Source organism: Natrix helvetica (genome assembly GCF_964273705.1).
Source record: "Natrix helvetica genome assembly, chromosome: 12".
NCBI lineage: Eukaryota > Metazoa > Chordata > Lepidosauria > Squamata > Natricidae > Natrix > Natrix helvetica.
The window spans coordinates 7,195,863-7,222,613 of record NC_138556.1 but is presented as its reverse complement, the minus strand read 5'-3'; the positions used below and the strand labels follow the sequence as shown (position 1 = coordinate 7,222,613).

Below are 26,751 nucleotides of genomic sequence, written 5' to 3'. Positions count from 1 at the left end.
ATTCTTCTTTCCCCTCCAGGTACTGTCATGAGGCCAAGAGACAAAGATTAGTTGGATTCCGGCCCCAGAATCACCAACAAGATTTTCGGAGAATGTCTGACTATAGGCCTCCCCACAGATGATGTTGCATCCTTCTGTATTTAATGGACTTTCCAAAATAACAGACTCCCCTTCAATGGCCTTTTAAAATGAGTTCCTTTTTCCATGCTGACAATAATCATCATCCATAACGATGCAAATGGGTACAAAAATGGGTCAAGGCTGAAGAAAGCTGGTGGATTCATTTGATGGACCCAGAAGTATGGCCTGAATTCCCCTTGGAAGAGAATTTTGTCAGGAACAGCAGGTTGAGATGGAGAGAATTAGTCCACGGTGAGAAAATGAAGTCCAGTTAACTAAGCCATTATTTCACTTATCACCACCATCTCTCCCCATCATGAAGAATGAGGTTATTTGAGCCTCAAAAGACATTCCCTAATTTGTTACATTCATTTCTCTTGGCTCCAAGAAGGTGGGGAAGAGAACAATTATTTGAAAGATCAACAGGCAGGGGGAAACGATCTTCTAGACTGCCTTTGGGCATTGACCCTTGCCTGGGACTTCTGCTGTGTTGCTGGAAGGCACGGAAGCTGAAATCAGACAGTGGGGTTCAGAGAAGGCCCTTTGGGGGATAAACAAATTGCTGATTTCACATTCATCCACCTTTTTAAATGAAACTTGGAAAGTGCCAGTGACCGTTGAGTGTTTATTCAATCGCAATTTCTTTCTGGCAGATGAGAGGAGGAAATTTTTCCAAGTTAAAATGACCTGTGTGCCATCTGTTCTTTCAAGGGAGAATTGGATGCCTCTCCATAGTAAATAAAAGGATGCATTCTCCTTGCAATTGCTCAGGCAACAATGAAGAAGTTCAGATGAGAATAACACAACAGTCTTCGTTTGCAGGGCTTGACTTGGCAAGCCTAAAGAAGGAAAAGAGCTTCCACCCAGAAACAAACAATAAAATCCATTCGATTTGAAGTAGGAAATCAGCAGCACTTCAGAAAAAGAAAGCAAGTGGTGCATATAAAATGTCACAGATCTTTTATCAACCTCTGGAGGTAATTTTTTCATGCCAAAGGAAGTAGATTCTTGTTTTCACTATCTTTTAAAAGTGATCAAAATCGTCTTTTCCTTCCTTCCTCCCTCCCTTCCTTCCTCACTCATCCCCATTTCCTTCCTTTCTTATTCATCCCCATTTCTTTCCTTCCTTCCTCCCTCCCTTCTTTTTCTCTTTGTTTTCCTTCCTTCATTGCAAGGTGTTTGGCCTGGATTTGCGTAACAGTTCTGTCTGCCCTGAGAACTATGGGGTCCTCATGCCACTAAACGTTAGCACACAAACAGATTTAATTTTGGCTGTTGATGATTGATCACTTCTACCCTGTACAAGAAGTCCACCTGCCTTATTAAACATAAATCCCTGATCTAAGCTGAGATATCCAGTTGGACACATTCATTAGGGTCAGTGCACTGAAGTCAAATGTAACATTAAGGTGAGAGCAATGGCAAAAGCAAAATGTCAGCAGGGGATAATCCTGCCTTTGTGGGAAGCATTGCTTGATATTCACCTTGTAGGTGTCAGTGCTCCTAGGAATCACGTTTTCTTTTCTTTTTTGCTATCAAACCATGGATATTATAATTTTAGAAGGATTTCAGCATTGTAATCAAACTATATCTGCAGACCTCTTGGCCAATATATTAGAAGAAATCTATAGAATTTCATCATGACAATGAGCTGGACTAACTGTAAATCCTCATACCTACACTTGTCAGCTACTGAGGAAAGTCTACAGGTAGTCTTCACCTTACGACCACATTTGAGCCCAAAACTGATGTTGTTAAGTGAGAAATTTTGTTAAATGAGCAGTGCCACATTTGTTAAGTGAATCCCTGCGGTTAAGTTAGTAAGACGGTTGTTAAGTGAGTCTGGATCTCCCGTTGAATTTGCTTGTCAGAAGGTGGCAAATGGGGAACCTGTTACCCCGGGACATTGCAGCCGTCATAAATACGAGTCAGTTGTCAAGCATCTGAATGTAAATCAAGTCGCCATGGGAGGCTGCAAAGGTCGTTAAGCATGCAAAATGCTGTCACCTTTTTCAGTGCCATTGTAACTTTGGTCACTAAACGAACTGCCGTAAGTTGAGGGCTACCTGCATTGTATTGTTATTATGCAGAGTTCAATAAACAATTATCTTTTCCTGGATCAGACCAAGTTCTAAACAATGCTTTGGAGTTATAGAATCTCTAGGTTTTGTTCTGCAAGCAGCTGAAGAGAAGCAGCTTCACAAAAACCGTATCTAAACTATCATTGTTCATGGGTTGCCTTTAAGAATAGAATAGATGAGTTGGAAGGCACCTTGGAGGTCTTCTAGACCAGCCCCATGCTTACATAGGAAACCCTACACCACTTCAGACGTTAAGAAATGGCTCCTACTTTTACTGGTCTTAAGAATTTTTGTTTATGCTCATTTGGGTTCCATTTTAGCGGCCATAAAAGCTAAAATCTATGAAATGCTAAAGTTTCCTTCGAGCTAATTTTTATCCTGAGTGATATCCTGGACTGTTCACCAAGTAATCTTGGCAGCAGTGTGGCTACTGCCTTCTTCCAGGATATTATTTTCACTTCCCACTCCTTAAATCAAGCCAGACACAAATGCTAGGAACAATGATGATGAATACATACAACATTCTTCTCTTTCCAGCTTCTTAAACCATGATCTAGCGTCTCTCTCTCTCTCTCTCTTTCTTTCTTTTCTTTCTCTCTCTCTATTAGATTCGGCTGTTCCAAAACTCTTTGCAGATCCCCTGAGATTCTTCATTGAATGCAGATGTTCTATTTGCTCAATCACCTTCTACAACGAAGTCATCTGTCTTGAAAAAAAATATATATGCTGTCAACAAATATTCTCCTAAGCTTACTTGTTTTTGGAAAGTTGTTTTAAAGCATGTAAAACACATCACCGGGAGAAGACCCTTTGAATTCCCCAGGAGAATGCTTCATATTTTTCCTCCACAATGCCTTCAGCCATATATTGATTCATGTTTTGGTTCACTCCTCTCAAAAACTTTAACCATTATGGCTTTGTGGGCCAGCTAGTCTAAGGTTACGGAAGGAGACAAACAAATAACTATCAAAGAACTGTTTTCATAGAAATACAGTAGATATTTAAAAACATAAAATTCCTACCCAGGCATCAAAACAATTTTTACTAAATAACAAAGTTGGAAAGAACCTTGGAGGTCTTCTAGTCCAACCCCCTGCTCAAATGGGTGTAGTCTCTTCTTAAAACCCTCTACCCACAACTTCTTGAAGTAAGCTGTTCCACTCATTAACTGATTAATCCATTGATTAATGCCCAATTGGCTTTTATAATCACAGAATTCTAGAACTGGAAGCCCTCTGACACCATCAATTCCATCATCACTACTACACCCCACCAACCCCCGTGCAGGAATCCAGATTAAAGGAGCATTCCCTGGTCTGTTTCAACAAATCCAATGAAGTAACACCCTCTTGTAATTTTGATTTGAAACAACAATTCATTTCGACTGCAATTACGATTCAAATAGTCAATTTAATCTTCCTAGGCTGTACCATGATTGGTTACACCCTACCTGGGTCTAGGTATAATTTCTGTAATTAATGTTAAGAAAATATGATTTTGCTGGATCAAAACAAAACAATCTTACTTGATGCAGGATCTCATTTCTCAGTTAAGCACAAAGATGTTCTGGGAACGTCTATGATCAGGATCCCAAAATATAGAAAAAAACACCTCCTCAAAACTATTTGTCACAACTTCCTTTGGTCATTATAATTGCTGATCTGCTGTGGATTTATTTGATTCAGCTTGTTTCGAGTCTCTTCCTCCACCAAATTGGTAGAATAAACAGACTGGGGAATAAATTCTACAGGTGGATTCCAAGGAACCCTGCAAGAAAATTCCCTTGTTGGCTTTGTTTAGTTTATTGGGAAAAAAAAAGGGAGACCAAAGGAGATTACAGACTCTCAGACCTGTACCATAGAGAGAACATCTTTACACCCAAGAACATCAGCCAGGAGATATTCCAAAATTCAACAAGGAACTGTCAAGACTGAACCGTTTGAGCTTCTTTCAAACCTTATTGCTATTCAACTTGCCAATGAACTGAGGGGGGGGGGGAGAAGGGTTGAATTGAGTGCTGAGAATTTGTGCACGGATAATGAGTGCCTGGAAATCATCAAGGTCACAACTGCAGGTGTTGGAGAAGAGAGGGACTGTTCCCACAACAAAAGGACATCTCATAATTGGACAACGTGATCACCCAGGGGTGAGGAGAAAGGGAAGCTGTTGTTTAACCCGATAAGCATTTGTGTGGGAAAACCAGAGCTGGTTTTGATTCTTCAGTATCAAAATGGTGTATCCAATAAAGTTCATCATGACTGGGAAAGGACATTTCAACTGGGAAAAGACATCCCAAAAACTTCAAGGAACTTTCCTACTTTGTGGGGGCATAGTTGGACTACTGAATGTGCCTACTTATTTTAGGAGCATTGCTTATTTATAGTCTACATTCAATTCTACTGTTGAAGGGCTGAGGTAGCTGTACCTTAATATTCCCCATTGCAATATTTCATACGATTTTTGTTTCTTTTCTCCAGATTGTTTATATTGTTTTCATTTTTGTTAGTTTTACTTGTTCTAAATTAAAGAAGTTCAATGTCTTGCACAACCCAGCAAATGGATTAATTCAATAACCAGAACGAGCACTTTATGCAGTAGTCTAAATGTTTCGCCTTTTTACATCCCCGTGAATGAAAAAGAGAACCAAAAAATGCTTGCCCCTTAACAGGGCTGTTTCATTCCCATCATGCTCCTTGCAGCTTTTAGAGGTGAACTTTTTTTTTAATGATCTTACACCCCTGGTCACTTTCATAAAGAATTTTGTCATGAAAGTTACTTAAGAGACGTAGATTGTAGTCATCCTTTATTGAAACTTTATGTAAAATTTTATTTACATATATACAGATTTAAGAAGCCCTTACGTCTTATTGTTTTGCTCCTGGTCTGCTTTTTTCTTTTTCTGTTGTTCTTTTTATCTTCCTGGTTCAGATAAACAAAGGGAAACTGTTAAAAAACGAGCAAGTTAGGAAAAAAAAATTTCTTTTTAATGAAGTCTACGGTCAACTTCACTGGTCTGGTCACACAGATTTTCATGCTGGCTTGATTCAGACATTATGCTAAGACAAGGGTTGGGTTTCCTATAGTATGTAGAACATTAGACCTAAACTACCTTTCTCTCCTGTTACTCGTTGTACACATTGATTTGAGGTTTTCAGAACACTTTTGGTAGCGCGTGAAAGTTGCTAACTTGACTTGATCAATGGAAAACTGGAAGAGTGAACCCCAACCTCACGGCCCCCAAATTGCACAGAAGTTGGAGGGATCCAGGGATGTTGGAGAGAGGATGGGAAAAAGTCAAAATGGCAGCTGCAACCATGTGACTGAAACCTGCATTCGAGTATACTATTTACCCAATGAATCTATTACTATTCTGCAGGAATGATAAACTAAGCAGACGGGATTTGCGTAACCCATTTCTCCTTTCCAAACCAACGCAAAACCCCAATTGAGGTACTTGACTGTTTAACTGTGGTTAACACATTTCTCTCAATTACGGAATTAACCTATTTTCAGGGTTTGCGTTAAATGTTATAGCTCCGAAGTCTAAGCAAGGTGATGCAAATCAATCTGCCAGTAGTTCCTCAGTGACTTGGGGGAGTGCGCCTGGTGAACGTAGCAGGGGCTTAGGCAGGGGTGTCTACAGGGAGGGTGAAGATGGCAACAGCTCCAATGCCATCAAAAGTCCTTCAACCCAGCCATGGGGTTGAAGTTGCTATCTTGACTTTTGGATCCCCCAATAATAAACATCCCTGGAAATATTCCAGACTTTTTGAGCTAGTGGTGAAAGCAACCAGCAAACAAGACACGGTCTACAAGTCAATTGTTGAGAACCATATAGCAAATATTCCGAAAGAGTTATGTGGGGTAAAGAAGGGGTAAGTCCTGGGAAGGGAGGTGGTATGAAAAAGAGACCCAGCCTGGGCTATCCCCGGCTCAATGAGGGTTTGAAGGGGAAGGGAAGTAAAACACGATCCATGTTTCAAGATGCTGTTCTAGTCTTCTGGCGGCATTTCCTGATCTGGTCTACCCTAAACAGCTGGCATCACACAAAGAGCAAACCAGCCTTCCAATATTCCTGGAGATTGCCATAGCTTTTTTTTTTAACCTAGATGTTGAGAAACACAAAGCAGAGAAGAACCAACGCAGAGGAGGAAGAGAAAGCAAGAGGAACAGCATCGGACAGTTCACGGCCGCTTCCATTTTGTCTCTCGGGCAAAAGAACAACAGTTTCCTTCCTGCAGATGATAAAGTGCTTGGCAATTTTTATTTTGTGCAGGGGATCTCCACAGAGTCTGTTCACAACGTCAGGCATCGGCCATTGGCGGTGCAATCTGTTGTTGTACAAAGAGCGCAAGGCGAGACTTCACAGTTGCCTAACTCAACGTTGCTGAGCCTGGGAGTATCTTCTAAGTGTGAGTTCCTCTGCAAACTGCACCAGGAGTTAAGCAGCCAGTGGCTGCATTTGCACAACACTGAAGCAGCTCAGGTAAACGCCGAGCACAAGATGCTCGGGGTGGTTAGTATTCATCAGAGTTAGATTTTCGAAGCTTAGCAAGTTGGATAGACCCAGCCTTTGGGCTGAGATAATATGCAAACCTCGAAAAAGTTCCGCTTCCTTAGCCAGATTGAAGTATCTTGTGTGAATCCAGCTAGCTTGATTGTCATTATTGCTCTCAAATGGCATGAATGTTTTCCAACCTGGTCATTTCATCACGCAAATGTACACTTTAAATGAGAGCAAGTTTGTCTCCCTCTCTGCCTTTCACCACTGGTATGAAAACACAGTGTGGTTTTCCAAGGAGGCCATACAAAATCCCCTCAGGGCTAAGAACAAGCCTAACTTGCTAGGAGCACGTCAGAATTGTGATGAAATGTTTTCTCTAAAGGCTAACACACCCTGTTCTGCCATCCTTCGCCCTGCAAAGTCTCCTCGGAATTCAGAACAAGCCTAAGTATACCAGCACGTCAGAATTGTGATGAAATGTCTTCTTTAAAAAGCTAACGCTCCCTGTTCTTTCATTCTTCAGCTCTGAAGGCATTTCTGAGACCTTGTTGTGAGGCCCTTAGCAGACCAAGGAAGGGGCAGCTCTCCTCAGCTGAGTCTTTTTTGGAAACTATCCCAAACGCTAAGGAATCAGAAAAATTAAGGCCACTGAAACATTCCTGTCACAACCCCCACCACTTTGTCCTGCTCTTCAGGCTGATGGGATTCACAAAAACTGAACATTTCTCCCTGTTAAGGCACCTGGTGAAGATCAATAGCCTTCTTCCCCCCACCCATCCACCCCGGTTTCCCCCCCTGTAGCCCGAGATGCACCAAGTATCATTGCTTGAAGTCAAAAATCCGGTTCCAGTAGTAGAGGAAAGCTGGCGAGTTGCTAGTCCCTATGATAACCAGCAGCAGCAAGTAGAGACTCATCATCACTGCAAAACGATGTTTGGAGAGCCACGATTGACTGGAAAGTCTACAAGATAGAGAGAATAGAATAACAGAGCTGCAAGGGACATTGGAGGTCTTCTAGTGCAACCCCTCTGCTCAAGCAGGAGACCCGATACCAGTGGTGGGTTCCGGATCCCGGTGCAACCGGTACGGTGCAACGGGGCTGGGCGTCCACATGCATGCACGCAGCGCGAGCATGCATACTTACTGCACGCGATGCTCCAGCTGCTCGGGGGAGCGTTGCGCAGGCACCGTATGCTCTGTGCGCGGAAGCGCCAATCGGCTCAAATACAGGTAAGGAGGGCGGGTGGGCAGGAAGGCCCTCCGGAGCGCTGTACTGGAACTGTACCTGGTGCTCCCAGGGCATACCAGTCGCAGCCCATCACTGCCCTACACCACTTCAGACAAATGGATTTCCAACATCTTCTTAAAGACTTCCAGTGTTGGGGCATTCACAACTTCTGGAGGCAAGTCGTTCCACTGGTTAATTGTTCTAGTTGTCAGGAAATTTCTCCTCAGTTCTAAGTTGCTTCTCTCCTTGATTAGTTTCCACCCATTGTTTTATTTTCGGGGAAACAGGGTAATAGCAATAGCACTTATAGCTTCAAAGTGCTTTTACAGCCCTCTCTAAGCAGTTTACAGCGTCAGCCTATTGCCCCCTAACAATCTGGGTCCTCATTTTACCCACCTCGGAAGGAGGGAAGGCTGAGTCAACCTTCAGCTGGTCAGGTTCGAACTCCTGGCAGTGGGCAGAGTTAGCTTGCAATACTGCATTCTAACCACTGGGAAGGGAGGGAGGGAAGGAGGGATAGCATTTATATACCCCTTGACAGTGCTTTACAGCTCTCTCTAAGCGGTTTGCAGTGAGAAAATTGTCCCCAATAATCTAGGTCCTCATTTTATAGCCCTAGGAAGGATGGAACTCCTGAGAGTGGGAATGCCTGCAATACTTCATTCTAACCACTGCACCACCACAGCTAAGTAACATGGTTGCTAAGTTAATCTGGTTTCCTCATGGACTTTGCTTGTCAGAAGGTCGCCAAAGGGATTCCCCTGACCCTGGGAGGCTGCAACTGTCACAAATAGGAGTCAATTACAGAGGCTCTGGATTTTGATCCCGAAACTACGGGAATGCTGCAACGGTCGTAACTCTGAAAAATGGTCGTAAGTCCCTTTTTTCAGTGCCGTTGAAACTTTGCTCACTAAACAAACTGTTGTAAGTTAAGGACGAACTGCATCCTGTTGTTACAATGTATGTTTCGTCCTTGTGTCCCGCTTTAGCTTCGTGCAGAAGGTTACAGCTGCCCTGGGGCCATACTTTCACCGTTGCAGTCATAAGAACTAGCAGCTTGACTTAAAATGGGGAGAGGAAACCCGATTCCTTGAAAGCTTAGTTCTGCAGCCAGTTTTCTTCAGCTGCATGACAACTCTACCACCATTGGGGTTTCATCTGCCTTTATCTCTGGGTTGGAGTCCTGGTGACACAGTGGTTAAGGGCAGTACTCCAGGCTAATTTTGCCGACTGGCAGGGGTTCAATCCTGACCGGCTCAAGGTTGACTCAGCCTTCCCATCCTTCCGAGGTTGGTAAAATGGGGACCCAGATTGTTGGGGACAAGAGGCTGACTCTGTAGACCGCTTAGAGAGGGCTGTAAAGCACTGCAAAGCGGTATATAAGTCTACATGCTATTGCTAGCTGCCTCTTTTGCGGTTTCTCTTATGATGGTTTTTCTTGCTTTTCTGAATTTTGAGCTATAATGACAGAACCTTCAGACATGCTCTAAAGCAGCGATGGCGAACCTTTTTTGGCTCGCGTGCCATAAGTGGGGGGAACGCAGGGGGGGGGTCGTGCGTGGGCATGCCACACCCATAATGCAATGCGTTACCTCTCAGTGCGCATGCGTTCATGACAGGCGTCCCCACCCATTTTTTGCATGCTTTTTTCGTCCTTCCCAGGCTCCAGAGGCTTTATACGAGCCTGGGGAGGGCAAAAACAGTCTCCCCCCCTCCCCTCCCCGGAGGCCCTCTGGAGGCTTCAAAAGCGTGGTTCCAGAGGACTAAAAACGACTCTACGAGCAAATCGTTTGCTCATAGGATCGTTTTCTGTCCTCCACAGCCTTCAGGGAAGCCTCCTGAAGGTCCCTGAAGACTCCGGAGGGCTTAAACCGGCCCTATGAGCAAACTAGAAGTCTGTTCCTGAACTTCCAGTTTGCCCGTAGGGCCGTTTTTTTGCGGTCCGGAGGCTTCAGGGAAGCTCTTGAAGCCTCCCGGAGGGCCTCGGGGTGGGTGGGGTGGAGGAGGCTGTTTTCGCCCACCCCAGGCTCCTATAAAGCCTCTGGGGCCTGGGGAGGGCAAAAAATGGCTTTAAAAAAGGCTGAACTCAGCTGGCCAACGCGCGCATCCGCACTGGCCAGCTGACAGGGCAACGCATCGCGTGCCGTAACAAATGGCTCCGTATGCCACCTGTGGCACTCGTGCCGTAGGTTCACCATCCCGGCTCTAAAGGTTCTTCACTGATAGGACAGTGAAGTCCGCAAGGGGGAAGGAAGGGACACTCACCTTCGGTGCTGCCTCTGTGAATATATTAGCAAATATTTCACCCGTATCAGCTGGTTGTTTGTAACTACAAAATATTTCTGAGGGACGTCGCCCCCTTCACTGTTCTTCACTCTAGCCCTCTTCCTGTCAATTTCTTTAGAGTCTGCAAAAAAAAAAAAAAAGGGGGGGGGAGGAGTAAGATTCTGGTTGAAACTGAGAAAAGAAACCAAGATTCTTGTGTGCAAAGAATGGTTTGATTCAGGGAAGCAAGCAAGCAGAAGAGAGAAAGGAGAGAGAAGGAAGGAAAAGAGGAAGGGAGGGTGTCAGATTTCCTAAAAATGCCCTAATTGATTCATAAGTATCAAGTCAAGTTTTCAATACAAAATCAATCATTTATTAGGAGCACCATTAGGCAAGATCTGTTCGCAGTCAATCCTCTGCTTTGTTTGATTTATCTCTGAACTTTACCCCTGTTCCTTCCCTCTGTGTCATAAATCACATTACCCTATAAAATGCACCCCGGCTGCACTAATCTGAGATCCGACTCCAGCCGACAGTATGCGTGAAATGCACACACATACCCCATTCTGTCCCCATGACAACACTGAGAGTTGACATTGGGAGGGAGGGAAGGAGGGAGGGAAGCAAGCAAGCAGGAGAGAGGAGGGAGGGAAGATATGTCCATGCAGGCAGCAGGAATCCAGCTCAACCTTCCTTGTCAATGAGTTGTGCAAATCCAAGCTTAAAGGATTTGGGGTTGAAGATCTTTGGGAGACCTTGGAGAACCGAGTTCTGGTTAAGCAGTTGTAAGTTTACATGTAGCAAGAATCACTTGCTCTCAATGGGTAACAAGGCAGCCAGGTTCCTCGGACAAGGAGGTTGAGAAAGCAAGCCATGCATTTTGAATGGGAAGACTTGAACAGCCAGCAGTGAGGGCTACAACTCAGTTGCCCCAATTCCATTAAGTGTGACATGCAGGAAATCCGGAAATCCAGGCAGTTCAAATGAATATGGAGGTTTATGGCAAGCTTAAGCTCTCTACAAGAATCTGAGCTACTAACGGTCCAAGCAAATTGGCGATAGATAAGGAATTCAAGGCAGGCTAGACTCAGATCTCTTATGGCTGCAAAGGGACTCGAGACTGGTGACACGTTTCATTCCTCCCTCGGGCTCAGCCTGCTCATCTCCTACAGATGTCACGTTCCTGCCAGCTTCCCCACTGACGTTGCTTGTAGGAAGCCAGAAGTGAAGGTCATGATCAAGTGACCCCTGGGATGTTGCAACCATTTTAAGGAGAAGGAACGGCTAATAAGTCCCTTTGTTCAACCCCACTGTACCTTTGAATGGTAGCTGAAGAACGAGTTACTGAAAAAAGACGAGATGTACAATCGAGGACCCCAAGTTGGGGGAAGTTCTTTCTGAGACTCACCTTTTTTCTTCACTTGGCACTTGACATCTGGATGATCAATGACCTCGCAAACTGCGACACAGCTGAGAATTGGGCCCATTGCGCTTTGCTGCCAGCCTAGACTGTGCGGACTGTAGAGGAGGGCCAGGCTTAAGTCGCTGGTCAGATAGGTGCCTTCCCCAAACAAGGAAGTCTGAAAAATACCAGAAAGATCGCTATCTCCTTGGCCAAAGAGAAATTCTAGGGATTGTTCCATATTTTATTCCTGGATACTTTTTTTTTTTAATATTCCGGTGTCCTTTATTATATAAGGCAGCCTTTATTTCAGAGCGCTTTTCCCATTCCTCCCCCCCCCCCCCTTAGTTTTGCTCTTGAAACTGCTTTGTAGTGGCTAAGGGTTAAACATAAATGATTATTTTTTTAAAAAAAATCTCTTTCAGATTTGCTCCTTTTTCAGCAAGTGGAGGAATCCAGGAGACTGCATACTGCTGGAAGGAGGACAATGTAACGGAAGATAAGACTTTACACCAAGGCTTGCTGCCCACTTATCTTAAAGTAAGATTTGCCCCTTTTCCAGCAAGTGGAGGAATCTAGGAAATTCCAAATTGCTAGCCCAGGGGTGTCCAAACTTGGCAACTTTAAGACTTGTGGACTTCAACTCTCAGAATTCTGGGAGTTGAAGTCCACAAGTCTTAAAGTTGCCAAGTTTGGACACCCCTGGGCTAGCCTGTTGGCCACCTTACTTAAAGTAAGGATTTAACATCCCACTCATCTGGAGTTCCCAGAGGTCTCTACAGCAGAGACTAAGAGCAGCTCTTGGGCCTTAGGCCGTATGAGGGTCTGTCAACGTTACAAGGTAGTCCAAGAAGGAAGCACGCCTCTCAAGGGTGGGAGGAACAACCTCTAAGCATCGTTGGTTCTCATGAGATGTAACTGCCCCTCCTCAAGGACACCCAGAGGAGATGCCACAGCGTGGTCGGCTGGTTCCCAAAACAAAAGTTAACAGAAGGGAATTGGTGGACGTAATGGACTGTGGGTGGCCCGTGGAAAAAGGCGGAATGACCTATGTGTGGGTTTGCATGGGAAGCTCAGAGCTGGGTTCTCTTCTTCTGTGCCAATGTGGATTTATTCAGTAAAGTTTATACTCTTTGCAAAATAATGTCCCGGGAGTTTCTTTTTCTAGATTCGCCAACTGGACAGTTGACAATGCCAAGGTGAACTAAGTCTACTTTATTGTAAGGTTACATTCACTAAATCTTGCAAGTCTGAAAGTACATCTCTTTCCGCCCACCCCTTTACAGTCCAAGAAAATAGAGAGGGTTTCTTCTTAGGTGTTTGCTACCCTCACCCCCCCCCCCCAATTTATTCTGTGGGCTAAGCTGCCTTTTATCTGACCATTATTCTATGGATCTTCCCCGTTTCCCAAAGTCATGCCCACATACCATTACATCTTCTCAAAGAGTCATCTGGTTTGCCAACATAGCAGAGAAAATGCTGTCCCAGAACCAGTGATGGTGCAGTGGTTAGAATGCAGAATTACACGCTAACTCTGTTTATTGTCAGGAGTTTGAATCTCACCAGGCTCAAGGTTGACTCATCCTTCCATCCTTCCGAGATAGGTAAAATGAGGACCCAGATTGTTGGGGGCAAGAGACTGACTCCATAAACCACTCAGAGAGGGCTGTAAAAGCACTGTAAAGCGGTATATAAGTCTAAGTGCTGTTGTACTAGTGCTGTAGCTTTTGGACTGAGCGAGATCCACCTTCCTTACTCTCCTCCTTGGATGCAAACCAAGCTCATTCCTTACCCTGTTCAAATGGCACTGCAACCCGTTGTGCATGATGGAATGGAAGTTCTCCAAGCGGCTCCCATGGAAGGCATAGATGAGGTCTCTCCCCGCCTGAGCATCCTCAAACTTGGCATTCATTTCTTTGCAGTAGGTGATTTCAAACAGGAAGTCTGGCACCGGGACAGGCATGTTGGGAACTCCCGTCAGTTCCTGGATTTTCTCATACTGAAAGAGGATCAAAAATATAGGAATGTTATTTACATGGAAGATCTCTCTCTCTCTCTCTCTCTCTCTTGCTTTTAAGTCCTTTCAGCTTCATGGTCTTCAGATTACACGTGAAGGAAGGAGCCACAGATCTGTACTCATCCCTGAAAACTTGGGGGGGGGGGGAGTTGTCAGTGATTATTGGGCCTCTCAAGAAGAACATGTCAAGGACTGATGGTCACAATAGGAAAGCGACATCCTTTTTGGTTCCTTTGACATCTTGCTTGTCACCTGGGACTTTCCAAATCCAGCTGACTTCCCCAATGACTTTGGCTCATGGGAAGCCAGCAGGAAGTTGCAAGGAAGTCCTGACTTAACAACCCGCGATCCTTCCTGAACGACAGCAACAGAGACTGCATGGTTTGCTACCGCTAAGCAAGGCAATATTCTGGCATCGCATTTTTTAACTGCATCACTCAGTGATGGAAAATGCGGTCCCAATTATTGTCATTAATGAGACTAAGCCTCATTAATGACAATAATCAAGCCTAGTGGGGAAAAGCTGCCCTAGGGAATTAAAAGTAAGGTTTTTTTAAATGACACCACCACCACCCCAAGAAAAAGGGAACCATTCTAGAGCTAGATCCACCTAGTGGTTTGTCTTTTTTTTTCAACTGTGTTTTTCACTGCTCCAAATACAGGTACACTTTGACTTGCAACAGTTCATTTAATGACCATTCAAAGCTACAATGACACTGAAAATAGTGACATCATGATTTTTCATGACCATTGACCATGGTCACATGATTTACATTTATGTAACAACCGACTCATATTTATGACTGTGGCAGTGTTCAGGAATCATGTGATCACCTTTTGTGACAAGCAAAATCAATGGGAGCCAGACTCATTTAACAGCCCTGTGACCAATTTAACAACTGCTGGATTCACATAACAACTCTGGCAGGAAAAGTCATTAAAAGGGGCAAAACGCCATTAAGAGATTTCTCATGTATGAACATAAATTTTGGACTCAATTCTGGTCATAGGTTGAGGAGTACCTATACTGTAGGTAAAGGTAAAGCCTTTCCTGTCCAGCCATGTCCAATTCTAGGGCATGGTGATTATCTCTGTTTCTTAGTCAAGGGAGACAGGATTGATACTTCTGTGGTCATGTGGCCAAGCATGACTATGTGCCAAGGTGCATGGAATGCTCTTACCTCCCTGCCGAAATGGTACCTATTTATCTACTTGCATTTGCATGCTTTCTAATTGCTAAGAGCTGAGACAAGAACGGGTGGATCAACCCATCAGGCGGTACTCGGGTCTCGAACTGCCAACCTTCCAGTCGACAAGCCCAGCACCTTAACCACTAGGTCGCCCTTCTATAGTAGTTGGACATAAATCCAAATCCAAGCTAAGCATTTTGTTTTAACCCAGCCTAACCGTTGAAGACGATCCTAGCTCAGTTTTTTTGCAGGAAATCCAAGAGTGTCTCCATTATACAGAGCTTGGGTCTCAAACCCAGGTTGTCAACTCCCCAGCTGACAAACTCAGTGTCTTTAATCACTGAGCCATCATCCGACTCCAAATATTATATTCCAAGGGAAAAGACTGACAGTCTGGCTTTCTGGACCATCACAAAGGAGCACTTTTGGTCCTTCCTTTCTATTGCATTTATCTTCACTGCCACAAATCTTGATAGAACAGAACATCCAATCTCTTCTCTTCTTAAAATCAACACTATGCAAATCTTTTTGCTATTGTCTCTGCAACTGTCAATGATGGCTACAGCCCACTCCCAGAATTTAATTTTTAACTAAGTCATAAAGGCAACATACTTTTTTTGGAGGGTGTGGTTGTTTCTTTGCAAAATAAAGTAGTGAAAAACAACAACCAACTCAACTCTTCCCAGATGAATTTTCAGCTCTCAAAACAGCTTTTGATTTGACTTCTTTGAGTTGGGTCTTTCTTCCATCCAGGAAAATTCTCACCTTGTTTTTGCTGGTGGAGTGGATGCACCAGGCCTTAGAAGACAGGATCCAGCGGAGCAGCTCCAAAGTTCTTTGGTCAGGATTTTGGGGAGAATCCAAGAGTTCTTGCAAGCTCCCTAATGCACTTGTATCTGCAAGCTGAGAAAGGAACACAGGAAAAGGATGGGTAGAGTTTTTCCACATGATTTCACAACGCCAAGAGCCCTCCAGTGGTTCAAACAAGAAAACATATATATAAAAAATATTTCTTACGGTTCAAAACATAAAGGGAGCCAAGCTCAGCTCCTGGGCTCAACTTCATGAGCAAATTGAGGTAGCTCTCTGTTTTGTTTTCTTTGTTTTGTACATTGGGAATTTGAATTAAAAACTGTGGACGCTGGCAATGTTAGTCCCCTTCCGGATATTTGCCAACAGAATTGTCTGGATTTGCTCATAAAGCTTATGATGCTATATGTTTCAATTTAGGAGTACGAAATTATAAGTTTGTCATTGTATAATTTTAATCTTATTTGGATTGATTGACCTGTATGTTTTTATATGATGTCTTAGAAGAACAGTGTGTGTGTGTGTGTGTGTGTGCGTGTGTGTGTGTGTAATGTATATTTCAACATAACAAAAAGGGAAAATTGGGGGGGGGATTCAAAAAAGAAAAAAAGTTGAAAAATGACAAAAAAAAAGGAGAGAAGAGGGAGAGGGGAGGAAGAGAGAAATGAGGGGAGGAGAGGATTGACTTCTAACTTTTTTGAGTACAGGTACAACTATATAATAAAACAACCTCTTACACAAAGATACGACAAAAAACACAGAAACATGTAAAAATACGCAGATTAAACAATCCCAATAATGACAGAGGGGTGTCAAACACAAGGCCCGTGGACCAGATCCGGTCCGCGATGTGTTCAGATCCGGCCAACAAGACCGCCGTTTCAGCCCGGTCTACCCAATGTGAAGAGCAAACAGGAGGCCAACATGGCTTCGGCCTGGCCTAGCCAATATGAAGAGCAAACAGGAGGCCAACATGGCTTCGGCCTGGCCTAGCCAATGTGAAGACCAAACATGGCTTCAGCCTGGTCTACCCAATGTGAAGAGCAAACAGGAGGCCAACATGGCTTCGGCCTGGTCTATCCATTGTGAAGACCAAACATGGCTTCGGCCTGGTCTACCCAATGTGAAGAGCAAACAGGAGGCCAACATGGCTTCGGCCTGGCCTAGCCAATGTGAAGACCAAACATGGCTTCAGCCTGGTCTACCCAATGTGAAGAGCAAACAGGAGGCCAACATGGCTTCGGCCTGGCCTAGCCAATATGAAGAGCAAACAGGAGGCCAACATGGCTTCGGCCTGGTCTACCCAATGTGAAGACCAAACATGGCTTCGGCCTGGTCTACCCAATGTGAAGAGCAAACAGGAGGCCAACATGGCTTCGGCCTGGTCTATCCATTGTGAAGACCAAACATGGCTTCGGCCTGTTCTACCCAATGTGAAGAGCAAACAGGAGGCCAACATGGCTTCGGCCTGGCCTAGCCAATATGAAGAGCAAACAGGAGGCCAACATGGCTTCGGCCTGGCCTAGCCAATGTGAAGACCAAACATGGCTTCAGCCTGGTCTACCCAATGTGAAGAGCAAACAGGAGGCCAACATGGCTTCGGCCTGGTCTATCCATTGTGAAGACCAAACATGGCTTCGGCCTGGTCTACCCAATGTGAAGAGCAAACAGGAGGCCAACATGGCTTCGGCCTGGTCTATCCATTGTGAAGACCAAACATGGCTTCGGCCTGGTCTACCCAATGTGAAGAGCAAACAGGAGGCCAACATGGCTTCGGCCTGGTCTACCCAATGTGAAGAGCAAACATGGCTTCGGCCTGGCCAAAGTTTGGAGAGTTACATCAAGCCTCCCACCCCCAGGTCAACAACATCCCTGATGCGTCTCTCAATGAAATTGAGTTTGACACCCCTGATTATAATACTGTATATAGCAAAAAACCTTCTTACTCTTAAGTTTAAACATAACAACTTCTTAACGACTATAAGTTTAAACGTAATGACTGCCAACGACTTCTGCAGTTTCAACCACCATAATACGCAGGCAAACAATCGAGACAAACTCAAGGTTCAAACTGCAGAAAATGCAACTTCAGCAACAGAGTGGTCGACGCCTGGAATGTTCTACTCGACTCCGTTGTTACAGCCCCAAACCCCCCACAGCTTCAACCTTAAACTGTCTAGTGTGGACCTCACCCCATTCCTATGAGGTCCGTAAAGGGGGCCTGCATAAGTGCATGCCTTCCGTTCCTGTCCTACTGTCCCCATCTATTTGTATTCATTTCAGGTGTTTATGTCCATGATTATACTTATACTTGTTATCTTGTACATGTTTGGCAAACAAACAAAGTATCATCAGCTTCATGAGCAAATCCAGACAATTCTCTTGGGAAGCTTATGAAGGGGATCGACACTGCCAATTCCCCAGTTTTTTGCTTCCAATTCCCCATCTAAACCTCTGCCCTGGTATTCTGTGGCAGTTTCCCATCCAAAAAGTAACCAGAAATGACCCAGCTTGGCTTTTTGCAAGATTGCCTGCCAATGTTATGGTTTGGTCAGCACAGTGACAGGCTAATAATGAAAGACCTGAGAATTCTCCACTCAAACATTATGCAAACCTCCAGGTCTCACAACAGGAAAATGGTAATAAAAACAAGAGTTCTGTTTTTATCATTAACAAATATCTCCTAATCATATGGCCAGCTAGCCTGGGAAAGAATTTCCACAGGGATCTTTGCCCTTCTGGATAAGTTTAGCAAATATCATCAGTAAACCTGTTTTTCTGCATAAAACACCCAATGGGCTTATTCCACATGCTGCTCCTGGATAAGATTGAGCTGTGTATGACATTTAACTAGAAAAACAGCCCTTGCAGACGAAGAGATGGAAGAGATAGCAATAATTTCTAACACGGAACAAATAGAATATCTTTTAAGAATTCAAAACAGAAAAGAGAATAAAGAGAAAGATCTCCTAAAAATGACGGGGGAACTGCGGATGGGTGCTCTAGAGATTTAACAGCAAGAGATATACTGTATGTTGCAGCAGATGAAATATTTAGATTAAATGAACATGATAAAAGATGTTATAAGATACCAAAAGAGAAGCATGAAAGATTCATCAAAAAGTAAGTAAGAGTTGAAATTCTAAAAAGAGCAAGAGATTTGAAACTGTGTTAATGAAAAAAGCCAATGCAAATTATATCTGATATTTTTTTTTTAAAAAAACACATTTTTTAACCAACTTTATTGTAGTTCTAAAAACTGTCTGTAATTCCCTTTCTCTTGTTTTTCCACCTTTTCAAATATGGTTGTCTGCAAATGCATTCCTTTTATATCATTTTCAATATGTAAAATCAGTTGTCTTGTAAATAACTTATAAAGGAAAAAAAGTTTGTAAATACCAAATTTGCGGCTATTAATGTTCATTTTTTGTTTTTAAAATTGTTTTGCTTTTTTCTTTTAGTTTAAACAGTGTTAATGAGGAGTATTAAAAGCGAAATTCTGCTTGTATGTTTAAACACGATTAAAATAGGTTTTTTTTTACAATAAAATGAAAAGAATAAAAAAGGGCAAGAGATAGATATAGAATATTTTTAAACTTGGTTATTTTATTAAGTGTTAGAAAAAAGTAGAAAGTAGAAATTGGGAAAATAGTATTTATACTGAAATATAATAGAACATATTATAATTACTATATAAACACAAGTGTTAGAAGTTATGATTATGTATATTTAAATGCTAATATCATTATCAGAATTGTATGCAAAGTATATTGACCCAGACAATATACTGTTCATCAAGCACTTTTGGATGTTAAAGAAAAATAAATAAAACTATATTTTAAAAAAACCAGCCCTTGCTTTAGTTGTACTGTTAAGCCACTATAACCTCAACAACCATTCATTTAGGGACTGAAGTCACTACAATACCGAAATAAGTGATTGATGACCATTTTTCACAGTTACAACTCTTGCAGCATTTCCATGGTGAGCAAAATTCAGACACTTGTTTACGACGGTTGCAGTGTCCTGGGGTGACGTGTTCACCTTTTGTGCCTTCTGACAAGCAAATATTTGTGGGTAGAGGCATAACTTTGTGTTTATCTATTTACCTTGTCATGTCTGTGTTTATATTAGAGGTGGAGACCCTTTGAGAGCTGTATACAACGTAATTTCATTTTAACGTATGCCGATGAGTGTACATTCAAAGTGACAATAAAGTTATTCTAAGTCTAAGAAGTCAAATCGAATGAGGAAGCTAGATTCACTCAACAACCGTGTTACTAACTTAAAAACAGCAGTGTTCACATAAGTACCCCAAGGCTCTGTTTTAGGCCCAGTACTCTTCAACATCTTCATCAATGATTTGGATGAGGGAATAAATGGGGAACTCATCAAATGTGCAGATGACACCAAGCTGGCAGGAATAGCCAACACTCCAGAAGACAGGCTTAAGATACAGAAGGAGCTTGACAAACTTGAACATTGAGCACTATGAAATGAAATTCAATGGTGAAAAGAGTAAGGTTCTACATTTAGGCAACAAAAATGGAATGCACAGGTACAGTATAGGTGGTACTTTGCTCAGTAGTAGTAACTGTGAAAGGGATCTTGGAGTCCTAGTGGACAACCATTTAAATAGGAGCCAGACATGTGCAGCAGCTGCCAAAAAAGCCAACACAGTTCTAGGCTGCATCAACAGAGGGATAGAATCAAGATCATGTGAACATCAGAACTACCACCGACTTCCACTCCTTCCAACAAAAACTAAAGACTCACCTGTTTCGATTAGCCGGCTTGGCCCACTCATAGTTTTATCCTACCTCCTGGCAGATATTTTAATTGGGAATTTTATGGGTAACTATTTTAAATTTAATTTTTTGGGGTATTTTTAGGGGTCGTTTTTTAAATATTGTTTTTTAATTGCTTTACTTGAAGGTACAGTTGTATATAGCTTCCTCTATTTAAGTATTTAAGTATTTGTATATTTATGTATTCATTTTTATGCATTCTGTTTGTGTTTTAGCCTGACTGTACACCGCCCCGAGTCCCTTTTGGGAGAGGGGGCGGTCTAGAAATATGAAATAAAGTAAAGTAAAGTAAAGTGAAGGGTTAATACCACTTTATAATGCCTTGGTAAGGCCACACTTGGAATACTGCTTCCAGTTTTGGTCACCACGATGTAAAAAAGATGTGGAGACTCTAGGAGTGCAGAGAAGAGCAAGAAAGAGGATTAGGGGACTGGAGACTAAAACATATGAAGAACGGTTGCAGGAACTGGGTATGTTTAGCTTAAGAGAAAGAAGGACTAGGGGAGACATGATAGCAGTCTTCCAATATCTCAGGGGTTGCCACAAAGAAGAGGGAGTCAAACTATTCTCCAAGGCACCTGAGGGTAGAACAAGAAGCAATGGGTGGAAACTAATGAAGGAGAGAAGCAACTTAGAACTGAGGAGAAACTTCCTGACAGTTAGAACAATTAATCAGTGGAACAGAAGTTGCCTCCAGAAGTTGTGAATGCCCCAACACTGGAAGTCTTTAAGAAGATGTTGGATAGCCATTTGTCTGGAACGGTATAGGGTTTCCTGCCTGGGCAGGGGGTTGGACTAGAAGACCTCCAAGGTCCCTTCCAACTCTACTATTGTATTGTATTGTATTGTATAAAAACGGTGGCAAGAAGTGTCATAAAAACGGGGCAAAACTAATTTATTAACTGTCTTGCTTAGCATTGGAAATATTCAGCTCAATTGTAGTCTTAATCAAGAACTACCTCTATATAATTTGTTTAGGGAAGCGCGCAGATGTGTGCTTTGTTAACCCAGCTTTTGAGTCCCGAGCATTGTTGGAGTGCAAGAATGATTTCTCTTCCTGTCAGTCAAATAGGGAGCACGGTGACTCCGCGGTTGAAAGGACGCACAATGCCAATTAAATTGCCACCTGCATCTGAAAAGGGACTTCTAAAATTTTCCCTATCGGTCCAACCATCTGAGCTGGGCTCTTCTTGAGGGAACAAAGAAATCCTTGGCTCTCTTCCAAGCAGCAGGCCCAACAATTTCCATTCAAATCATTACTTAAAAGATGAAGGTTGGTTGGCAGAGGTTCAAGGACACGGCTCATTGGTAAACTAAGTTGGCAACTTGTTCTTGGAAAAGTGTTAATGAGAACGGAGAGGAGGAACTGGAAGCTTCGAGCCGTTTAGGGCCTCGCAGATCAGTCCCCGGATTCAAAACTGTGCATCCCCCCGCCCCACTTCTAGCCATCACAAAGGTTTCCCAGCCAGCCCTTTCTGAGTGGGAAGAACTGCTGACATCTTGCATTGTTACTACGCTTTATCCTGTTTGGCCTCAGGCAAACGGGCAGGCTTCTGACATCAGATGACCCAAATTCCACCCCTCTGATCTCTGATCACCAGCTAAAACCAGACCCCTAACTAACTAGGAAAGTTAAAAGTTCTCCTTGCACATATGTGCTAGTCGTTCCGGACTCTAGGGGGCGGTGCTCATCTCCGTTTCAAAGCCGAAGAGCCAGAGCTGTCCGAAGATGTCTCCAGATCATGTGGCCTTCAGAAGTTGTGGGGGCTTCATCACTGGAGGCTTTCACAAAGAGACTGGACTGCCATCTGTCAGAAATGGTGTAGGGTCTCCTGTTTGGGCGGCGGGATTCGACTAGATGACCTACAAGGTCCCTTCCAACTCTGTTAATCTATATTTAGTAACTGGATGGGCCAAGATTTATTTTTTAGTAATTGCCTTAATTTTATCCCAGATTTCCTCTTTCTGCAGCTTCCTTGGCTGCCTATGTTTTGGCTTGGGAGAAAAAAAAAAAGGAAAATGTTAAAAAGAAAGGGGCGACCTTCCATGGGGCTTTTTCAGTTGTGGTGTCACCGTTGCCAGTAAAGATGACAGATTAGCTGGAAAAAATGGGGAAGAATCTCCCATTTCTTGAGAAATTCAAAAAAAGGTGCCCACCCAATTTCTCTAACCTGCAAAGCTGGTGGAGAATTTAAAAAACAAATGAGCTACCGGTGAACTACCCACGAGAAATGCAAGTCTCCGCTTTCCGCAGGCAGGGAATCAAAAGTCTGCATTTTTTTTCATGCTGTTCACAAGACTTCCCCCCTCCTCAATTTCCACCCTGTAACATTAACCCGGACCATGAGCAGAATTCATGCAGGGAGGCAGCAGGGGTGGGCTCTGGGGGATCTCAGGGGTTCAGGAGAACCTCTAGCTAAGATTCAGTGCCGTTTGGAGAACCCCCAAATCCCACTCCTGGCTGGCCCCACCCACTGCGCCCTTCCCAGGAGTCTCCATGTGGCCCATTTTGAATGCAGGTAAGGGCAGGGTGTGCGCGGAGGCTCGGGAAGGGGGAAAAACGGGCCTACCGGAAGTTCAAGAAGAGGGCCTCCAGAGCCTGGGGAAGCCATTTCCACCCTCCCAGAGGCTCAAGGAAATCCTCCAGAGCCCGAGGAGGGCAAAAATGTGTGTCCTCCCTGCCATGATGCAGGAGGCTAGCTAGGGCACGCCCACCTAACAACCAGGCAGAAAATTTTGCTAAAATCTTTGAAGCCCACCCACGGGAGGCAGGAATATTGCATGTCCTTGCTCCTAAGGAGGTACCTCTGACAGGACTCAGAAGGGTCTTCTCTGTGGTGTCTCCTTTTCATTTCGAACGGCTTTCCTGCAGAGATTAGACTGGACCCACTCTGACAGCCAAAGACTGGTGCCACCACTTTGCAAGGCCCCGAAGATCTGGTTTGGCCAACGGTCCTGGCGACGCAGAGTGGGATGGAGCCCATCAAGTGGCTTATTGATTGACAGTCAGAACTGTATTTGCCCAACAATGGAAAAGCAAACAGATCCCAACAGATGAGAGCGTAATTAAAAAAATATTAGAATGTGCAGAAATGGGCAGATTAACGTTTACAATTAAGGAAAAAGAAGAAACTTATTTATTTATTTTTTTACACGGGACTTATTTTACCAATCGTTAGATAATAAAAACCGAAGTTAGAAATATGAGGATATAAAAAGAATTAATGTTATAAAGATGATTTGTTAATGTAACATTTATTTAATAATATTTATTTACTTATTCATTTAATAAGATGTTATTATTGTTATTATTGTTATTATTATTATACAATTGTATCACAGCGGCGAGTTGTTTCGCCGGATTTGGCATCATCATCATCATCATTATTATTATTATTATACGATTGTATCACAGCGGCCAGTTGTTTCGCTGGATTTGGCATTTATTATTATTATTATTGCATCAACAGAATTGTATCACAGCGGCCAGTTGTTTCGCCGGATTTGGCATTAATTACTAGTCGGGCCCCACCCAGGGGCCTAGGATGTCGTAACGTTTTTTCGTAATATGTGTGCGGATCCAAGCAGTGCAGCCTTTTGCATTTGACTGATGGTGATTTTGTCAATTTTTAACTGTTTTAAATGCAATTCCAGTGCTTTTGGAATAGCACCCAGTGTGCCAATTACCACTGGAATTACCACTGCTGGTTTGTGCCATAATCGTTGGGATTTCGATTTTTAAGTCCTGGTATTTCGCGATTTTTTCATATTCCTTCTCGGCGACCCTACTATCACCTGGTATTGCGATGTCTATGATTGTAACCTTATTTTTCTCAACCAGTGTGATGTCTGGTGTATTATGCGCCAGTATTTTATCCGTTTGTATGCGAAAATCCCACAAGATCTTGACCATCTGACCCTCGACGACTTTTTCAGGCTTATGTTCCCACCAGTTTGTTGCTGTTTTAATATTATAATTTTTGCACATTGCCGATTTGTGCCATAATCATTGAATTTCAATTTTTAAGTCCTGGATTATAATATATTACAATATATTATTTATTTATTTATTTATTTATTTATTTATTTATTTATTTATTTATTTATTTATTTATTTATTTATTTTACCGTGCTTCTAGACCGCCCCCTCTCCCAAAAGGGACTCGGGGCGGTATTACAACTATAATAATAATAGTTGTTGTTGTTATAGAATACCTGATTCCCTGAAAATAAGCCCTCCACAAAAATATTGCAACATAGCAGCAGCCATGTAAATATTTTGATTATGATTTTCTAAAAATAATTGTACCGAGACAACACAGTTTGATTGAAATTGAATTTTTACATGTTACATAAACAAAAACAAAATAAAAAATGTGGGGGGGGGGGCAAAGTGACTTACTGACGGGTGGTCGGTAAAAATGAGGACCCAGATTGTTGGGGGCAAGAGACTGACTTTGTAAACCACTTATAGAGGGCTGTAAAGCACCGTGAAGTGGTATATAAGTCTTAAGGGCTAGGGCTAGATTAAGTTTTTCTTTTTGTAAACTGCCTGAGTCACTGAGAGTGAATTGGTGGCCATATAAATACTCTAAATAAATGAATAAATAAATTTCAGAGGTTCAGTAGGGCTCAGCAAGCATGCAAGAAACCACTTTTCCCGCCACGATCGATAAAAATGGCTATTTTGGAATCGGCTCAATCTTGCTAACTCAACACCTGCCTCTTGCCAGTTGACACCAGGCCAGTGGGACACCAACCTGCCACTCCCCCTTGCTCAGAAGACCAACAGCTCCGTGAGGTTTGAGCCACACCTTTCTACTCTTCAGGACCCCTCCCCTGTCCGTGCCTCCCACGGTCTCTGCCTGGCAGGGGTGGGGGCAACTCACCAGAGCCTCAAAGTCTTTACTGTCCTCCGAGGAGTAGTGTCCTGGGAACGGCCGGAGGACAGAGTCCCTCTTGTAGCTTTGCAGGGCGGAAGCAAAAAGGCTGCATTTTAGGTCAGCGGCCAAGAGGTCCTTCTGGATGATCTCTCGCACCCCTTCTGCGGTGGGAGCAGCATCGTTGTGGCTTGGTGCTGGCATCCCCAGGAGGCCCTGTTAGGGAGGAGGAGGAGGATGGGGAAAGGGAGAAGGAGGAACAGAGGAGAAGAAGAAAAAGAAGAGGACGAGGAGAAGAAAGAAGAAGAGGAGAAGAGGGAGAAGGTGGAACAGAAGAAGAGGAAAAAGAAAAAGAGGACGAGGAGAGGAAGATGGAGAAGGAGGGGAGAGGGAGGAGGAAGAGAAAGAGAAGAAGAGGAGGAGGGGGAGAGGGAGGAGGAAGAGGAGGAGAAGAGGAGGAGGAGGGGAGAGGGAGGAGGAAGAGAAGGGGGATAAGGAGAAGAAGAGGAGGAGGAGAGGGAGGAGAGAAGAAGAGGAGGAGGGGAGAGGGAGGAAGAAGAAAAGGAGAAGAGGAGGGGGAGAGGGAGGAGGAGGAGAAGAGGAGGAGGAGAGGGAAGAGAAGAAGAGGAAGGGGGACGAGGAGGAAAAAAGGGTCAGCATAGAAGGCAGCCTGCATTTAAGCCCCCTCCCTAACAAAGGGGGGGGGGGGCAGCCCAGCCCTTTCCCGACACTTCCTGGACCCACGAAAACCCCATCCTGGTCATCAGACAGTTTTTATCCCGCTCCCCCCCCCCCCCATTAGCACAACCTAACAGAGGCTCCTTCTCTTTCTAGGAAAAAGCCCAGGGACAGGTTGGCATTCAACAGGTGAGGCGGTGCCCACCCCTCACCCCCATCCATTTCAGGGAGGGGCTATCAGTATCTGAAGGCGCCCCTCCCCCCCTGCAAGACCTCCCCCCCCCCGGAGAGCAGGAAGAAATCCAACCGGTGAAGCCTCTGATTAGATGCGCGTCTTCTTCCCCTGCCGAACCTCGCGGGCTGCCTGCCGGGGTCCTCGTCCCCTTGTGGAGGGCCGGGGTCTCCCCTCTCTCTCCCACCCCCACGATCCGGGCTATCCCACCGCCTCTGCCCGGGGGAAGCAACTTGCTCCGAGTTGGAAGCTGCACACCGCTTCCCTTCCAGGATCATTCCCCCGCCCCCAGGTCCTTACTGAGCATGCGCGGTAAATCTCAGCCACGCTCCCAACAGCTGCTGGAGAAACACGCCCCTTTGGGAGCATGCGTACTAGCGCCAACCGAAGCCTCTCGAGAGCCCTAAACGGCCTTTCCCTCGCACGACGAGCCCGCGCGCTATAGGGTTATCCTAACGGCCCGGCAGTCTCGGGCATGCGCAGTAGCAGCAGTTGAAAACCAACGGTGGGGGAAGGCGTGTTGACTCCGAGCATGC

The 26,751-nt window shown here is 44.0% G+C and overlaps 1 protein-coding gene across 2 annotated transcripts; it reads right to left on the bottom strand.

Moving 5' to 3' along the window:
- Window positions 1–4,008: 4,008 nt before the first annotated feature.
- PARP16 (poly(ADP-ribose) polymerase family member 16) lies at window positions 4,009–26,628 on the bottom strand. Of its 2 annotated transcripts, none has more exons than XM_081964589.1 (7): window positions 26,516–26,628; window positions 25,315–25,521; window positions 15,573–15,710; window positions 13,393–13,599; window positions 11,607–11,778; window positions 10,199–10,340; window positions 4,009–7,666 (listed from the first exon to the last, which is right to left on the bottom strand). In XM_081964589.1, the coding sequence occupies exons 1-7, from the start codon at window positions 26,582–26,584 to the stop codon at window positions 7,525–7,527; spliced, it is 1,077 nt and encodes a 358-aa protein (XP_081820715.1). In that variant the 5' UTR covers window positions 26,585–26,628; the 3' UTR covers window positions 4,009–7,524. The 2 variants fall into 2 exon arrangements, with proteins under 2 accessions (XP_081820715.1, XP_081820716.1); XM_081964590.1 differs by lacking the exon at window positions 26,516–26,628 and adding an exon at window positions 26,291–26,497.
- Between the last annotated feature and the right edge of the window lie 123 nt (window positions 26,629–26,751).

Excerpts from the sequence above, each read along its gene's own strand:
- PARP16 (XM_081964589.1), bottom strand. The coding sequence starts at position 26,584 with ATGCTCCCAAAGGGGCGTGTTTCTCCAGCAGCTGTTGGGAGCGTGGCT. Across the intron at positions 25,522-26,515 it reads AGATTTACCGCGCATGCTCA|GGCCTCCTGGGGATGCCAGC; the intron begins GTAAGGACCTGG and ends CCTCCCTAACAG. Across the intron at positions 10,341-11,606 it reads GTGCCAAGTGAAGAAAAAAG|ACTCTAAAGAAATTGACAGG; the intron begins GTGAGTCTCAGA and ends TTTTTTTTGCAG.